General features: G+C 35.8%; 1 protein-coding gene across 6 annotated transcripts in view; it reads left to right on the top strand.

Moving 5' to 3' along the window:
- The window catches only part of HMBOX1 (homeobox containing 1), a 192,257-nt gene that overhangs the window by 87,061 nt on the left and 89,177 nt on the right, over nt 1–16,019 (top strand). For all 6 annotated transcript variants that reach the window (XM_052644756.1, XM_052644754.1, XM_052644755.1 and 3 more), the window contains exons 3-4: nt 1,262–1,738; nt 9,136–9,221. In XM_052644756.1, coding sequence (XP_052500716.1) covers nt 1,262–1,738; nt 9,136–9,221 — 563 coding nt within the window. The remainder of the gene's footprint in view (nt 1–1,261; nt 1,739–9,135; nt 9,222–16,019) is intronic.

The raw sequence follows: 16,019 nt of genomic DNA, 5'->3' as shown, positions 1-16,019 counted from the left end.
GCCATATATGCATGCTTTTGGAGTCAGTAAGATCTAGGTTTAAATCCTTTTTCCTATGTCTTAATGAGACTTTTTCCAAGATACAAAACCATTGTGAGCCTCAGTTTCCTCAACAGTCGTCAGTCAGTGTAGTATTAAAAAAAATTTACCATAGAGTGTTGTTGTGAGGAACTGAGATTGTATGACATGAAACTCTTGCCCAGTGCTGGCCTAGAGTGAATATTCAATAAATTTTTATAGAGGGATACGTGGGTGTGTATGGTAGTCACTCAGTCATGTCCGATTCTATGTGACCCCATGGATTGTAGCCCGCCAAGCTCCTCTGTCCTTGGAATTCTCCAGGCAAGAATACTGGAGTAGGTTGCCATTCCCTTCTCCAAGGGATCTTCCTGACCCAGGGATCAAACCCAGGTCTCCTGCATTGCACACAGACTCTTTACCCTCCGAGCCACCAGGGAAGCCTCTTATAGAGGGATAAGGAAACTGATCTCCAAGAGCTTAGGAGAACTGACTCAGTAGAAGTTTACCTGGAAAGGATAAGAAAGTTCTTTGACATTTATTTTCATCAGCAAACGCTTAACTGAGAGCCTGCTGCATGCCATGGAACCTATTTGGCACTAGAACCTTAAAAGTAGAAGAAATTCCCACTTAAAAGAATCTTCAGTACAAAAGTCAAGTTTTATAAGGAAAGAATTCAAATGGTGAGAATTTTTATGATATTTGACAATTCCCTTAAACTTAATATTGTCATCGACTCTGAGGCATTTTCTGGTGCACTGCAGTACCTTGTGTTAGTTAAAGGAAGCATAATATGGAAGCAATTTCCTATGAAAAATGAATAGCTCATTGTGGACACAGCCACTGAAGATCCATTTCTTGAGATCACTATATAGAGATATAGAGATAACTGTATAGGCAGAATACATTATTACAGAGATGCAAAGTGGTGGGTGAAATTGTGCTTATTAAGTTTTTTTATGTGCCCCTCTCATGTTTCCATTTAAATATCTTTGCTAGTTGTTAGTTATTTACTTGGGCTAAGCTTACCCAATTGTTTTTGTCTGTGCCAAATAAAAGTTACAGAATTCCTAGGTCAGTTTTGCCTATAAAACAAAATATTACCCTTAATCATGCCTTAGTCATTTTCAGTAAAGACATTGATAGAGAAATATTTTGTCTGTGTTCATTCTTAATACATAACGATACATTCTTTGGTAGATATTATAAATAAAGGGACTATTTTATTTTATTTTTTTTTTAGTTTGCTGGAAACCATGTCTCACTATACAGATGAACCCAGATTTACCATAGAGCAGATAGATCTGCTCCAGCGCCTCCGGCGTACTGGAATGACTAAACATGAAATTCTCCATGCCTTGGAAACTCTGGACCGCCTTGATCAAGAACATAGCGACAAGTTTGGAAGAAGGTCCAGCTATGGAGGAAGTTCATATGGGAATAGTACCAACAATGTTCCAGCATCTTCCTCTACAGCTACAGCTTCCACGCAGACCCAGCATTCGGGCATGTCCCCGTCACCTAGCAATAGTTACGACACCTCCCCACAGCCTTGTACTACCAATCAGAACGGGAGGGAGAATAACGAGCGATTATCCACGTCCAATGGGAAGATGTCACCAACTCGCTACCATGCCAACAGCATGGGTCAGAGGTCATACAGTTTTGAAGCCTCAGAAGAGGACCTAGATGTAGATGATAAAGTGGAGGAATTAATGAGGTTAGTTTCTTTCTTATTTAGAGTCCTCCAAATATCTATGTGCTTAGACTGATTTTGAGTAATAAAGCTGTATTTCAGCTCTTTACATATGACAACTGTGGCTTCCCTCTTCCCCTTCGGTGATAAAGAAAAAAATTAAAATTTTTATGTTTTTAATTCAAAATTTTTTTTCTCTACCTAAGTTCTTTCTCTTTGCTGCTTTATAAGTCTTTTCCATTCTGTTATTTAAGCAAAGGTTAGCCTTCTCTTTATGGCTCTAATTTCTAACATCTGAATTTTATGAATTGCTAACAAATACGTTGTAAGCCTTAAATGCATTGTAAGTACTTTCTCTGAGAGGTAGGATGTTTTTGTAATAATATATATACTCTTAATATTTCCCTCCAACATGCCAATTGACAAACTAATTTTGAGCATCTATTATTTAAAAAGCAGTGTTCTTAAGAAAAATAGACATGGTTTCTGAAGTTCTGATTTTTGCAGTAGATGCTGTGTACACATACACACACACACACACACACAGACACAAATTTAATGTCATCTATTACAAGATAAGTGTAAGCACCTTAAATTTGAAACCCTGAAGTCCATTTTCAACAGTGGTAATTAAAGGGCTTCACCCTGAAGCTGAGACACTTTGAAGACAGCACTGCTGTGCTTTCCATTCTTGTGTCTCCAGAATCTAGAACTGTCCTTGGGACATGTTAAGGGCTTATTATGTCACGTGAATAAATTAATGTGAGCTAAACTTTAAAGGATAGCTTCTGTTTTGAAATATAGGAAGTTTATTTAAAATTAAGGGAATAGTAACAGGTAGAAAAGGCAAGACATGTTTAGTCTTCTAAGAACTGCAGATTGGCTATATATGGTGATAAGAATAGTATATTGGGAGGCCAGTACAGGTTTGGGCGAGATATGAATTCCATGTACATGATTTTATGTTTAACATGGTGGAAATTAAAGGATTTTTTTAAAGAGGTCTGTAGGAAAGAGATAAAAGCATTATTTTCGGTAGATTAGCACTGCTGTAGTAGGGAGGAGAGCCTGCAGGTAGATTCGTTGTGGTTTATATGAAAGAAACTATAGCAGGAATATGTCAGAAATAAAATTTTAACCTATGAGTTGTAGTTCTTGTATAAGACTGTAGGAGTTTAAGATAGTGTAATGGTGACTTAATATTGCCATCTGAAAGGTCTGTAGTACCACACAGGTAAAATAATCTTTAGAACAAACTGTCCTGAATTTATGTTTAGGGTGGAACTGCCATCTAGGGAATTCTGGGCTAAATGGACTGTTGTATCTAGATTCCAATGTAATTCCTGTAATGAATGGTTTCATAGAGCACCTACAGGACCTGTTATTTAAGCTTTGTAAACTTAAAAGTATAAAACATCAGTGTGGCTTTTCATTCATTTTCCTTGCTTAAACAGCTGGCCGAAGTTTATGTTCATTTTGAATTTAACATCTACATCACTGTCAAGATTGAGAGAGAGGATCATTTGGGCAAACGGAAGTTACTTTAATAGTTAACATGTAACAAGGTTAGTTTTTAATTATCTTAAGCAGAGTGGGTATCAACAATAAAATTTGTTAGGATGCTAGCCTTTTTGTTGTTGTTGTTGCTGTAATTAACCAGTTTTAGTGAACTTTAAAAAGCATTAGTTAATTCCCAGATGTGTTTAGACTAATGGGAAGTTTGGGAAAAGTTTATTAACAAAAGTCTCTGGAAGATTGTCCAGAGTCTAAAACTTGAGTATAATGGTCTAAAAGCTCGACAACAGGGTTTGTGGTTAAATCCAGCAAGTACAAACATTCACGTTTCATTATTAGAGATGTTTGTGTGTGTGTGTGTTTGTAATTGTTAGCAGTACTTAGTTTACATACTGCCGGTGGTTGCGTAGGTAGGGTATTTTATGACTTCTTTCTGGGAACTGCTCCTGTGCTGGCCTCTGCTCATCTAGTCTCATTGACCCTCCTGGCGCTCTGTGGTCCTCTGCCATTGCATTCTCACCCACACTCTTCACTCTTCCTTTGTGCCCATCTCTCATTTTTCTCAAGTTTACAAATAATCCCAGTCCTCAGGTTTGAGGGAGAAGTTTATTGCATGACTGTTTCACTTTTAATTATAACAGCCTTGCTATATGTGAGGTAGAGCAGAATTACTGAGATACACTAAAATTAAGTAACCCGACCCAAGAAAACTTAACTGGCAGAGCTCAATTCTAACCCATGTCTTTATTACCAGTGTGTCTGTCACTCACTGGTATCTGTTGCCTCTGTAAATACATTTTTCATGTGTGTAGATTTCAGTAAAAGTTTAGGAATGATCATTAATATAGCTCAAGACAAAGTGTGAAAACCTTAATGTACTTATCCTCCACTCTCCCCCCAAGTGATAGTTGTCACTTCAAGTCAGTCCCTTGGGTAGCCTAATGAATTTTTATTTGGTTGAATGTTAGAGAATGAGTTTTGAGCAGTGACTCTTTCTGAGTACCCTGCGCCCACATAGGGTTCCACTCCCCTTTGCCCACTCCACACTCTGATGATACAGAGGGTTGTACTCTCGGTAGGGAGAATGGATGCCTAAATGCCTTCCTGCTTCCCTTCCTTCATATGTCACATGTAATTCACCTCTGTCATGCTCACATTCCCCAGCCTCCAGAGCACTCAACTCTAAGATTTAGCTTTCAAATCTCATAATCCATTGGGTCCAAAAACTAAACTCCTAAAAACTTCAAGGTATATAAAGGAGAATTTTTTTAAAAATTTTGATTAATTTGAAAGAAAGCAGCTGCTACTTTTTCCATTTTTGGATTGATCAGGGTTTTGAAAAAATCAAAGGGAAACTAGAATGTGGGTTCTCAGCAAATTGTTGAATGTAACGTTTTAGAAAGGACTTTAAAACCAAGAGCTAGGATAAAGACCGATTTTACATGTTAATATTTTTTAAATGCATCTATTAGTATATATGTTTATATATAGTTGTATATGTATATCTGCTAATAGTGTGTATCTATTAAAGTGTATTGTCCTACTGTGTATGTATAAAATAACAATTGAAATGAGGCTTATCAAAATTAATTTGTCATATAAAAGATGTTGTTCCTGACTACTCACATACTAAATTTCATTAGTGTTTAGTATTTTATCTAGGATTCTGAGACATTATTCCGAGTTGATTATCTATATGCCTAATAGATTATTTACTTGTGTAGGTAGGGATTTATGTTCTCTAGGACATAGTATTCAGTTACTGTGTTGTTTACACATACAGAGTAGATTTTAACATTATCTTGTAAGCTTCTAAATTATGCTTTATCTCCATGAGTAGAAATGAAAGGGAGCAGTTTCCTATTCGTACGTGAAAGAATTTGTGTGTAGTTAGTTATGTTTTTCCACCAGTGAAATAGTCTGTATTGGTAGGTATTACTCCACCTCTGAAAGCCTTGAGATAGATGACTGCTTTTAAGAGGTCTTAAAGACTGTGTAGTGTATATCAACTAAGAAAATCTGGACAATCTTAAAGCATACAACTTTTAAGCATTCAGTCTTTAATAGCCTTTGTTCCAGAAAAGAAAGCATTACCATTTTGAGCTAGTGTACATAACTCTCTTCCATTCTGTTTTGGGAAGCTTAAACATATTTAACATTAGGAATTTAGAGCTGTTTTTAATAAATTATTTACATCAGATTTTCCATTTTATAACCTTTTATCTTTAACTACAGGTTTTTTCATTTATGGAGCAAATTAAGCTCTAATATATGCAAACTCCGTAATGAATAACACAATCTTTGTGCTCAAGGACTTTGCTAGTAGAGATAAGACTAGATCAGGAACTGCTATAATACAGAATTGCATGTAATATATTGGTATGTATATTTGAAATGGTTAAAGTTAGCTATTAGAAGAAACAGTCTTTTAGCTCTGAGGATCAGAGAAAACTTCTCTGATTAGATGGTGATTATTATTTTAAGATGTCTTAAAAAGGGTGACTTCATGAAGAGGCATTACTGAGTGTATTTTAGTGATTAGATAGAAGTAGAGTGGTAGCTTATCTTGGAAGTAAACTATGGAATCAAAGAAAGATCAGCCTACACTTCACTTTAATTCCGTAAGACTGGAGAAGTAGAAATCATGAGGAGATAGAGAGCTTATAAGGATGGAAAAGTGGATACATTCTTTTTAAAGATGTCGAATTTTAGACAGGAAGTAAGGCATAAGAGATGAGACAAATTTGGAGTAAATGAAGGAATTTTCACACCAAGAAATCGGTGATTTCACAGGATATGATGTGGACATTAGGAGTGGCAGGTCATTTGGTAAAGAAGGTGGAATGAAAGAGGGGGAATATGTTTAGAGAACAAGTTTAACCCAGTAGGGTAGAAGTTTTTGAAATACATAAGAGAACTGAGCACAGTGAATGTTAAATGCTGTTACTATTTTGGAACCACCTAGTGAAACCAACTAAATGACAAAACACTTGCATCTAAAATGACTTTATAGAAATCTTTTCATGGTGCTTTAAAATATCCAGTACAGATGTTAACTTCAATCTTACGTACTTACAGCAGATCATTTGTTTCTTCTTTTCCTGGAGTTTTTTTTTCCTGGAGTTCTATGCCTAATAGATTATTTACTTGTGTAGGTAGGGATTTATGTTCTGTAGGTGTATTATAAAATGATAGTCATTGTTTATATAGTGCTTTTACAGTTTCAAAAAGTCTTACACTGAAGAATTTTTAAATTTTATATATTAGGTACACATTTGATAATAATTTTCACTTAATTTTTATTTCAGTGCATGGAGAAAAATCTTTAAAGGCTTGTGATGGGGTAGGGGGCATATTATTGTTCTTATTTTACCAGATGATGAAACCAACTTTATTAAATGACTTGCCCAAGCACACCCTTTATCTTTTAAGTTTTGTTTTTCTTCAGTTTGAAAAAGCTTTCTGGTAAAGCAGTTGAGTAAACAGGTTTTTGTTTTTAGTTTTTTAAACTCATTATGGATATTTAGAAACTTCCAATGTAACTAAAAATAGAATCTCTGAGAGGGTTAAATGAACTTCTGCTCCTTTGCAGACTTTTTGGGGTTCTTTCTGTCTTGCTGCAGTGCTTGGTAATATACCACAGGGCTGTGAATAATTCACAAACTGGATGTGCCCTATTGGAATAATTGAGTGTTATCTCCTCCTTATGACTTAGTCTCTATTCGAGGAGAAATTGATTTTAAATAAATTGATTTAAATTCCAATTTAAATCAGTAGTCAAAAAAATACCATTTCATCATTTTCCCCACAAAAGCTCATTTTTATTTAACCTTACTAGATACCCTCTTAAATTCAGTTTTCATTTTCCTGGAAGGACATTCTGTACATTGGAATGCAACGCTTTACTTAAATTTTTTCAGGTTAATTTTGCATCTGTATCAGAAAGCAAATAATTTGGTTGTTTTATTTACATAAACCAATTGAAATAGATACTGCTGAAGTTTATCTCTTGCGCTACTGACTGTTGTTGGATATTTGAGAGCCAGATGGTAATGTAGATGGGTATTTTGACCTTAAAATGTATTGTGCCCTTTTCTTTCAGATGCATAATTTCAAAATACGAATGCATATTTTTCAAAGAAATGTTTCCAGTATAAATAAGCATTTTGGAAGGAATTTGGCCAGTATCTAGATCAGTATGAGAAGCTTTAAGTACTGGATTAGGATGCTGATTCTTTATTTTCTTCCTCTGGGAATCTTTTTGATTAGGATTTCCAACCAGTGGATGAAGAGTAGACTGTGGAGCTCCAGATTGGAAGTTGTCCCTACCATCACTTCTCTGCTCTTTTCCAGAATTCCTGAAAGGGAGCATGAAATTCACCAACAGAGCACTTAGCTCCTCTTCAGCAAAGGACTGCCAATCTGCTCTGAGTAAATCACTGCTGATTCTTTGGGGATAGGATACTTTACTTTTCTCATTCCAGATAATCTGTAGAGAGACTTGAGCTCCAGTCAGGAGTTTGCAATTCACAAAGCAATGTATAAAGATTTCACAGTCCCTTTGTCTGAGATCAGGAGTCCGCAGAGTTTTTCTATAAAGGGTTAGATGGAAAACATTTTAGACTTTGTGGGCAAGAGGCAAAATCGAGGACATGATATAGATACTTATATACAAGAAAGAAAGCAAATGATCACAAATTTTTATTTGCAAAATTCAATGTAGAATAATAATTGATCATCAAATACCATCTTTAGGATACAGGCCTATAGAGAAGAATAGAATTTTTTGGTGAGAAGGGGATAATATTTTGCTCAGTTCATGTTCAAAGTTAGTATTCCCTGTCTCAAATTGATTGCAAATATTCGTCATGAAAAACTACTCTTAGCTCATAGGTTGTATAAAAACAGATGGGAGGCCAGATTTAGTCTATGGGCCATAGTTTGCTGATCACCTGCATTAGACCATAAGTTACCACTATTCAGTTATTTTGAGCTTGAACAAAAAATCCATTTGTATGATTCTTTTGAACATTGATTAGTTTTAAGGCTTTAGGTATAAGTTTCATTGCAGTATTACGTTTGTCCTGATTCCCATTCATTGTCATTCTAGTGAATGTCTAGTCTTTTTGAGAATTTCTTGGACTTTTACATAAGTAAAAATTTATAAGAGTATTAGTGGAGGAAAAATTATGATGTATAATGTCAAGGACATAGAATATAGTATAGTTTTGATTATTAAGTATCCTGTGTATTACATGTATTAGGACATTAATGTGTCTTTTATACTGAAATTGTACATTCAGCCCACCCTGCTTAAATTTTTTTTGGTTTATTAAGGACAAAGAACGCAAATTAAAAGGCAAAAAAGCACCTTAAAATGGCCAGCATTTTAGCAGTTGTGAGAATGATGATTTCTGTTCCTTTGACAGAGGTTTTCAAATGAACTGAACATGATTTATGCAGTTGCATAGTTAACATGCAAAACCACAATCTACTCACAACTGATTTTTGTTGTTGTTGTTGCTGCTTTTTATTTTTCTAGGATTTCTGTCTGTATAAGATACATTCATTCCCCAGTAATGAAAATTTGCATATACCATATGGCAGCTTGTTCCTAATGTGAATTATACACAGCATGCGATTAACCATCTCTGGTATGAGACTTACATCTACTGTGGCATTCACTAAAGCGTCTGTCTGATGGTGTGCTGTTTTAGGACTTGAATATTTGGTGTTTCTTGGTTTGTTTTAATTTCATATTTTCCCACAAGCTTGGTCTGTTTTACCTTTATTTTTGTGTCCTTTCTTTCTATGTTCTCCCCACCTCTCTGCTTCACCTTTCTTAGCAAAGATGAGGATTTCTACCTTCAACATACATTGTTGGTCTTGTCTTCTGTTTTTGTTAGGAGGGACAGCAGTGTGATAAAAGAGGAAATCAAAGCCTTTCTTGCCAATCGGAGGATTTCCCAAGCAGTTGTTGCACAGGTAACAGGTAAGAGCTGAAGAGCCCTTTATTCTGGAATCTTGTCTAGTCTCTGCCTTCTAGTGCAGATGTTGGAATATTGCTTGCATTTCTGCATTGCAGTGCAGATCTGTCAACTTAGGCATAATAATGTATGCCTGTGATTTAAAACCCATTGTCTCCGATATCTTGGAACTTTTCCAGTGATTTTTTTTTTTATCTTGTGCTAATAAATTTTACAGCATTTGTAAAGAGCACAAAACTCCCTATTTTATGACTAAAAAGGATTCTCTGGTTTTCTTGTAATTGTGACTGAGCTTATGACACATGCACATCCAACTGCTTTCTACATTTCATATTTTTAGAAGCTTTACAGTCCTCCAAATCCACTCCCTGATTTTACCAATTAAAAAAAGATTCATGGGAGTGAAGGAAGTTGTGTTTTTTAACCACTTTTCCATATGTGAAAGAAAATGTATATTCTCAAACCATAACTGAGAAGATAAGAATTACCAATGTCTTCTCTTTATTTTTTTATATCCCATCTCATTACCCAACCAACAGCAGCCCCATCCTGAGTATGTGGTGTATATGTGTCATTCTCTATTCAGATTGCATTTTTTATGAAGTTCTTAAATTTGGGGGTAGCATGTCTTTTCTTTGTTGGTCTGTAGTCTTCTTTTCTCAGACATCAGTAGTTTCTAAGAGCTTAATAAAATCAACTATGTCTTAGTGATGGGAGGAACTAGAAACTCTTTCAACTACATACATGTTGTAGTTGATATATTGTTGTGTGTTGTATATAATTTGTTCCTCCCATTCCTTTTTTTTTTTAACATTCCAGTAGCAACTCTGGGACTTTGGCTTTTTTAGCCTTGGCACCTAAGTTTCTTCTATTAATACATTGAAATAGTTGAATCTGGTCTTCAATAGCACCTTCCAATTTTAAGATGCTATTTCTGTTCTCTAGACATTGATACATATCGAAGCTCATTTTCCTCAAATGTTATTACTGACCATTTGGTTAAAAATGAAACTTGAGATTTTGGAAATCTTAAATTTCACCCCAAGAATCTAAGGTCACCCAGTCTTAGAATGTGTGTAACATATTACACTAGTAAAGTATTTTTATAAATGATACTTCTGTTCATGGTTAAAAAAAAAAAGGCATGTCCCTTCCTCTAGAACTATTTATGAATCTAATTTTTGTAATCTTCAATTGTTTTTCAATAGGATGCTTAAAATGTTACTTTTGTCTTCAAGGATTAAGGTGTGGTGCTAAGGGCATTGTAAGGGCAGGTTAAGCGGGTTTTACCAAAACCCACTGATATGCACTGTGGAAAGATCAGTTGTCTCTCAGGACTTTTAATTCAGCCCCCAAGATCAGAAGCAATCATATCTTCTAGTTTGCCAGCCTAAAAAAGAAAAAAAAAGACAAAACTATAGTGTTATAAACAGCATGATAAAGTTGATTTTGCCCAAGTGGAAATATTTCTGAATCTCTTGAATACCCTGAATCTTGAATCATCTTGGACCTTTAAAATAGTGTCTTTTGAAAACTATCAGATGTTGATGCAAATTATAATACAGTACCTCTAAAAGGAATTTCTTAGACATATCTAAGGTATTAGCTATACCATACATCAAATACTACCTTTTTGAAAGGGAAATTAAAGATGTTTTAGCATCTTGCTATTCAAAATGTAGTCCATGGGATAGTGCTATTGCGAGAATGTACCAAATTCTCCATTTACATTTCTATGTACATCTATCTGTCTCCATGTACATTTCTACATTTAGAAATGTACCACCCTAAACCTACTCACCAGGTAATTTGCAATGAGAAGTAGTATTCTAGGAAACTGGTGAGCTTTCCTGATATTCACTGCCATGGATTGGTATCGTCTAGCATTGTCTCAGTCAGTGACAGTCGTCATGATGCCATCTCTTGTTTCTGAAAGCAAGAGTTGAAATTTTTCCATGTGTTATCTGTTAGAACTCGTGGACTTTTGCCACTGTAGTCATAGGATTTGGTACCATTAAAACCTTCTTCCCCTCATTTCTGCCTCACCCCAAGTTGTCTTCCTTCTCTTCATTCCTAGTCCAAACTTGGGTTCATTCATATATCTTTGGTTCTCTATTGTATGGAAAATGAAGTTCTTTATAGTCTACTCCAGCCTGCTGTTCATAGGCATCTTGTTTTCAGTATCCTTGCTAGCTGGATTCAGCTGCTTGCCATTTCTGTATCTGTTCGCCTAGATGCTCACTAGTCGTTGACTGTGTCTAGCTTGCCTTCATCTGCTCACCCTGGTCTTACCAATTCCTGTTAGTCAGTGTTGTTGTTGAGTTGCTGAGTGATGTCTGACTCTTTGTGACCCCGTGGGCTGTCTCCCGCCAGGCTCCTCTGTCTCTGGGATTTCCCAGGCAAGAATATTGGAGTGAGTTGCCATTTCCTTCTCCAGAGGATCTTCCCAGCCCAGGGATCGAACCCAAGTCTCTTGCATTGGCAGGCGGATTCTTTACCGCTGAACCACCAGGGAACCCTTTATCAACATTGCTTCTGTTACTATCCTCATTCTGACTTCTTTGATCACTGTAACCCATGTAGACCTCTCTTTTTTTGCCTGAAATTAATACACTTAGTTTACCACCCTGAGAGGTTAAACTTCATTTCAGTTTGGCATTTTAGAGTAGTAGTCTTTAAAAGCAGAGATCTTCTTAAACATTCTCAAAGGGTCTAGCATTGCACATACTCTCCGAAGATCTCATGTTTCCCTAGAAAAGGAGTACTAGTGAAGCTAACACAAGGTATACATGTGAAAATTTATCCAGTGTGACTTTGTCCAGTGATATCTCCCCTCTGGAAATACTTATTTGGTCAACAAATGCAGCATGAATTTCTGCCCTTAAGGGATTTGCATTTTTCTTTTATCTACTTTAATTCAATTATTTATGTTAGGCAGGAGCTTGAGGATGAGTTACAACCAGATTGGTTCATTGTCTCTTTGGTTTACTTACCGAATTCAAGTATTTCTCATGTATTACTATGTCACATTTTCACTCAGGCTGTCTAACCATCCAAGTAAACTCGGAAGCAATGCTTTTCATTCCAGAAAAGAGATCCAGCTAGAGAACTACTATAAAGCTTAGCCCTCATAACTGACCCAGCTGAGATAAAGAAGCCAAAATTAGAAGGCTTCTAGGCACTTGGGCCTTACTCACTGGGGCACCTGATTAATATATTGGCACATTTTTCTGCCTGTTAAACAAATTAGTCAAGTTTATCTTAGAAGAACAGCTACCTGATGAAATCTCCCCCAACATGAAAGATGTGGTGCTCTGGAATCTGTCCTAGATTGGAATCTCTTCACTTAAGTTTAACTCCAGTATGTGACATAATGAAATAAATCAACCTGGGGTAAAAATGAAAACGAGTGGTGCATAACAAAAGGAAATGCTAAATAAAAATGTGTAGTGAGGTGCAAAATTACCACACATGTGCTTGTTCCAGAAACAAAATACAGAGGCTTCTTTTTATAGATTTGGAAGACTTCTATAATAAGATAAACAAGAAGTTCATGGGTGGAGTCTGTATAAATAATATCCTACTGATAGGAAAAATGACAGTATAAACAGGATATAATAACAGTGCCTGCTGAATTTCCCAGCATGTTATTTGTAGCTTCTTTCACAGAGTCATAGCTGCTCCCACCAAGAGTGGATTTTTACCCCTGTAAGAGATCGGGCAAGTTTCAAAATTCTCACTAACAATGGTAAGGTGGGGAGCATACATAGTCTTTGCTTTAGTAATAAACATGTAGGTTTTATATTCACTTTCAGGGTGAAACATTTTCTTGGGCTGTGAGAATTATTAAGACATGATTTTCTTCTTAGGTGACCTCTGGGGAAAATCAGGTTGGCAAAATAAGTGGGTAAATGGGCAGTGCTTTAGTGTGTGCTTATCAGCTAAATAAATACCCTAATTAGATTCATGTCCTCTTAAAAAGTAAACAAATAAAAGAAGAAAAAAATAGTCATCTGAGTTTTAAGAAATTTATCCCAATTCTGTTTTCTTGAATGATAATCGTATAATGGAAAAATGACCATTAAACTTTGGAATGCCAAACTTCTAGTCCTTTCAAATAGCCTTGTGATCCAGGGCAAATCACATAACTTAGCTGAGCCTCATTTTCTTTATTTATAAGATTTGGGGTTTGAGCAGATGTTTTCCAAGTATCTTTTCTAGTTGTCAAACTCCATTCTGTATTTAAACTGCTAAGTACATTTAACAAGTATGCATTTTACCCCTCTCTAGTGACTCTTATTCTCCAAATGGAAGAATTTGTATAAAGAGAAGCTCTAAACCAGTTTTAGAAATGTTTCAGCTGAATTCAGATCACTTTCCCTTTCTTCTTTATCTTTAAAATGAAGAATAGGGACTTCCCTGCTGGTCCAGTGGTTAAGACTTCATGCTTCCTCTGCAGAGGGCATGGGTTCCACCTCTGGTTGGGGAATTAGGATCTCGCATGCCATGTAGCATGGCCAGAAATCAAACAACCATAAAATAAAATGAAGGATAAAAGCACTACCTATTTAGTTTAACTACAATTATTTCTTTACAAAGTTGTGTACATATTGATCCTCTCCCTGATTAGAGAACTTTAGACCTAACGCTAAAAACCAACTAAAATGTCAATATATCTTTTTTTAAAAATGGACTTTATGTTTCAGGGTAGTTGTGTATTCACAGCAAGAGTGAGCTAAAAGTATAGAGTCCCCATATATCTCCTGCCCCTCCACACACACACACGCAGCCTCCCGTATTCTTAGCATCTAGCACTCGAGTGGGACTTTATGAACCTACATTATCACCCTGAGTCCCAATTTACTTTAGGTATAAATGGTTTTGTACATTCAAATAGGTCTTGAAAAAATGTAATTACTATTAACTACCATTATAGTGTCAGAAGATGACACTCTAGTTTCATTGCCTAAGAATTCTGTACTCTACCTATTCATCCTTCCCTCTTTCTCCCCTAACCCTTGACAACTGCTGATCTTTTTGCTGCCTACATAGTTGTGCGTTTTCCAGAGTGTTATCATATAGTATGTTCCCTTTTCAGGTTGGCTTCTTTCGCTTAATAATAATTATTTAAGGTTCTTTCTTTAATGTCTTTTCATGGTATGATAGTTGATTTCTTTTTAGCACTTAAGTAATGTTTCATGGTTTGGATGTACCACAGTTTATCCATTCATCTACTGAAGGATATCTTGGTTGCTTCCAAGTTTGGGCAATTATGAATAAAGCTGCTCTAAACAAGTAGAATTTACATTTATAATTACAAAAGTAGTATTGGTTGGGCATAAGTCACAGACTATGGTATTATCCTATTATAACCAAATATAATTCTAATGCTTATCTAACAAGATCTTACCAGTTCCTACCTGATGAATTTTATTAGCTTCATGTAGAGCTCTGCTATGAAGGCTATTATCTGTCTATAAATATGGCAGATTTCTGCATATAAGTTGGATCTTGTGTTTCCAAATTGAAAAGGTTTAGAGCTTTAGTTTCTATTAGGAGAAAGCTTCTTTTCAAATATAAATGTTTTTGCGAAGTACATTTTAGGATTTTCCCTTGTCTCTGAAGAATAAGAACAGATGCTATCCTCTGGTTCAAAAAGATTATTTTATTCTCATTTTCTTCTACATTCATCAATTTGTTGCCAAACTGTTTTCTTATAAATACAACACATATGGTTACATTTCTTTTACTCAGTAAAAAAATCCAGGCTGTATATCTGAACACCCATTTTTCTTACTTTGGTGAGAGCTGTGAAAAATTGGAGTGAAAATAATTTCAGAGGACACTTTTTGTCATTAGAAAAATCCATTTTCCATAGTTTTTGATATTTAATGTCTTACCAGGGCTATTAGCATCTCACATGCAGTGTATGGGATTATAAATTTTTGCTGTTAAACTTAGGAAGGTTGATTTTCAGTATAAAACAAGATTTCTCTTCCACCTGTGTTTAAAGTAGAAACTATATTTTAAAAAACTTTATTCTACCAAAAGCTTTGACAAAAGTGATTTTAAAAAGTTAGGCACAAGTGTGGTTTTTCGTCCCTCAATAATTTTCGTTTTTGTTTCTTCCCCGTTCTTGCTTCCTAAGATCATGGAGAAAAGTCTATACTTAAGGTATAATATTCCTTCAAGAGTTTTATGAAATACTTCTTACCTAACATAAGTAAATATTATGTTAAAAAAACCTACAGGAAAAAATGAAGAAGAAATAACCCTAGTAAGAGTCAGAAGGTGTCTGTGTCTGATAAAATAGCATAACCTAAAGTTCAGCAGTAGGCAGTATTATAAATAGCAACCTGCAGAAGAAGATTCAGAGGGAATGGAATAAATACCATTTTTACTAAACTACAAATACAGTCTTTTATGCCTTAAGGAATATTCCTGCCAACTCTTGAATTAACATCAGCTGCTGCATTTATTTACTATTATTTTTTGGTTGCACTGGTTTTTCATTGTTGCACGTGGGCTCTCTGGTTGCAGCGAGCAGGGGCTACTCTTCGATGTGGTGTGCGGGTTTCTTTCTGTGATGGCTCTCTTGCTGCAGTGCACAGGCCCTCTAGGTGCGTGGGCTCAGTAGTTGCAGCTCGCAGACCCTAGAGTGCGGGCTCACAAGTCGTGGTACATGTGCTTAGTTGCTCTGAGGCATGTGGAATCTTCCCGGTCCAGAGGCTGAACCCATGTCCCCTGTATTGGCAGGCGGTTTCCCATCCACTGCACACCGGGAAGTCCCTGTATCTATATAG

Source organism: Budorcas taxicolor, chromosome 8, assembly GCF_023091745.1.
Source record: "Budorcas taxicolor isolate Tak-1 chromosome 8, Takin1.1, whole genome shotgun sequence".
Classification (NCBI taxonomy): Eukaryota; Metazoa; Chordata; class Mammalia; order Artiodactyla; family Bovidae; genus Budorcas; species Budorcas taxicolor.
The sequence above is the reverse complement of the archived record's forward strand: the minus strand, read 5'-3'. Positions and strand labels throughout refer to the sequence as shown.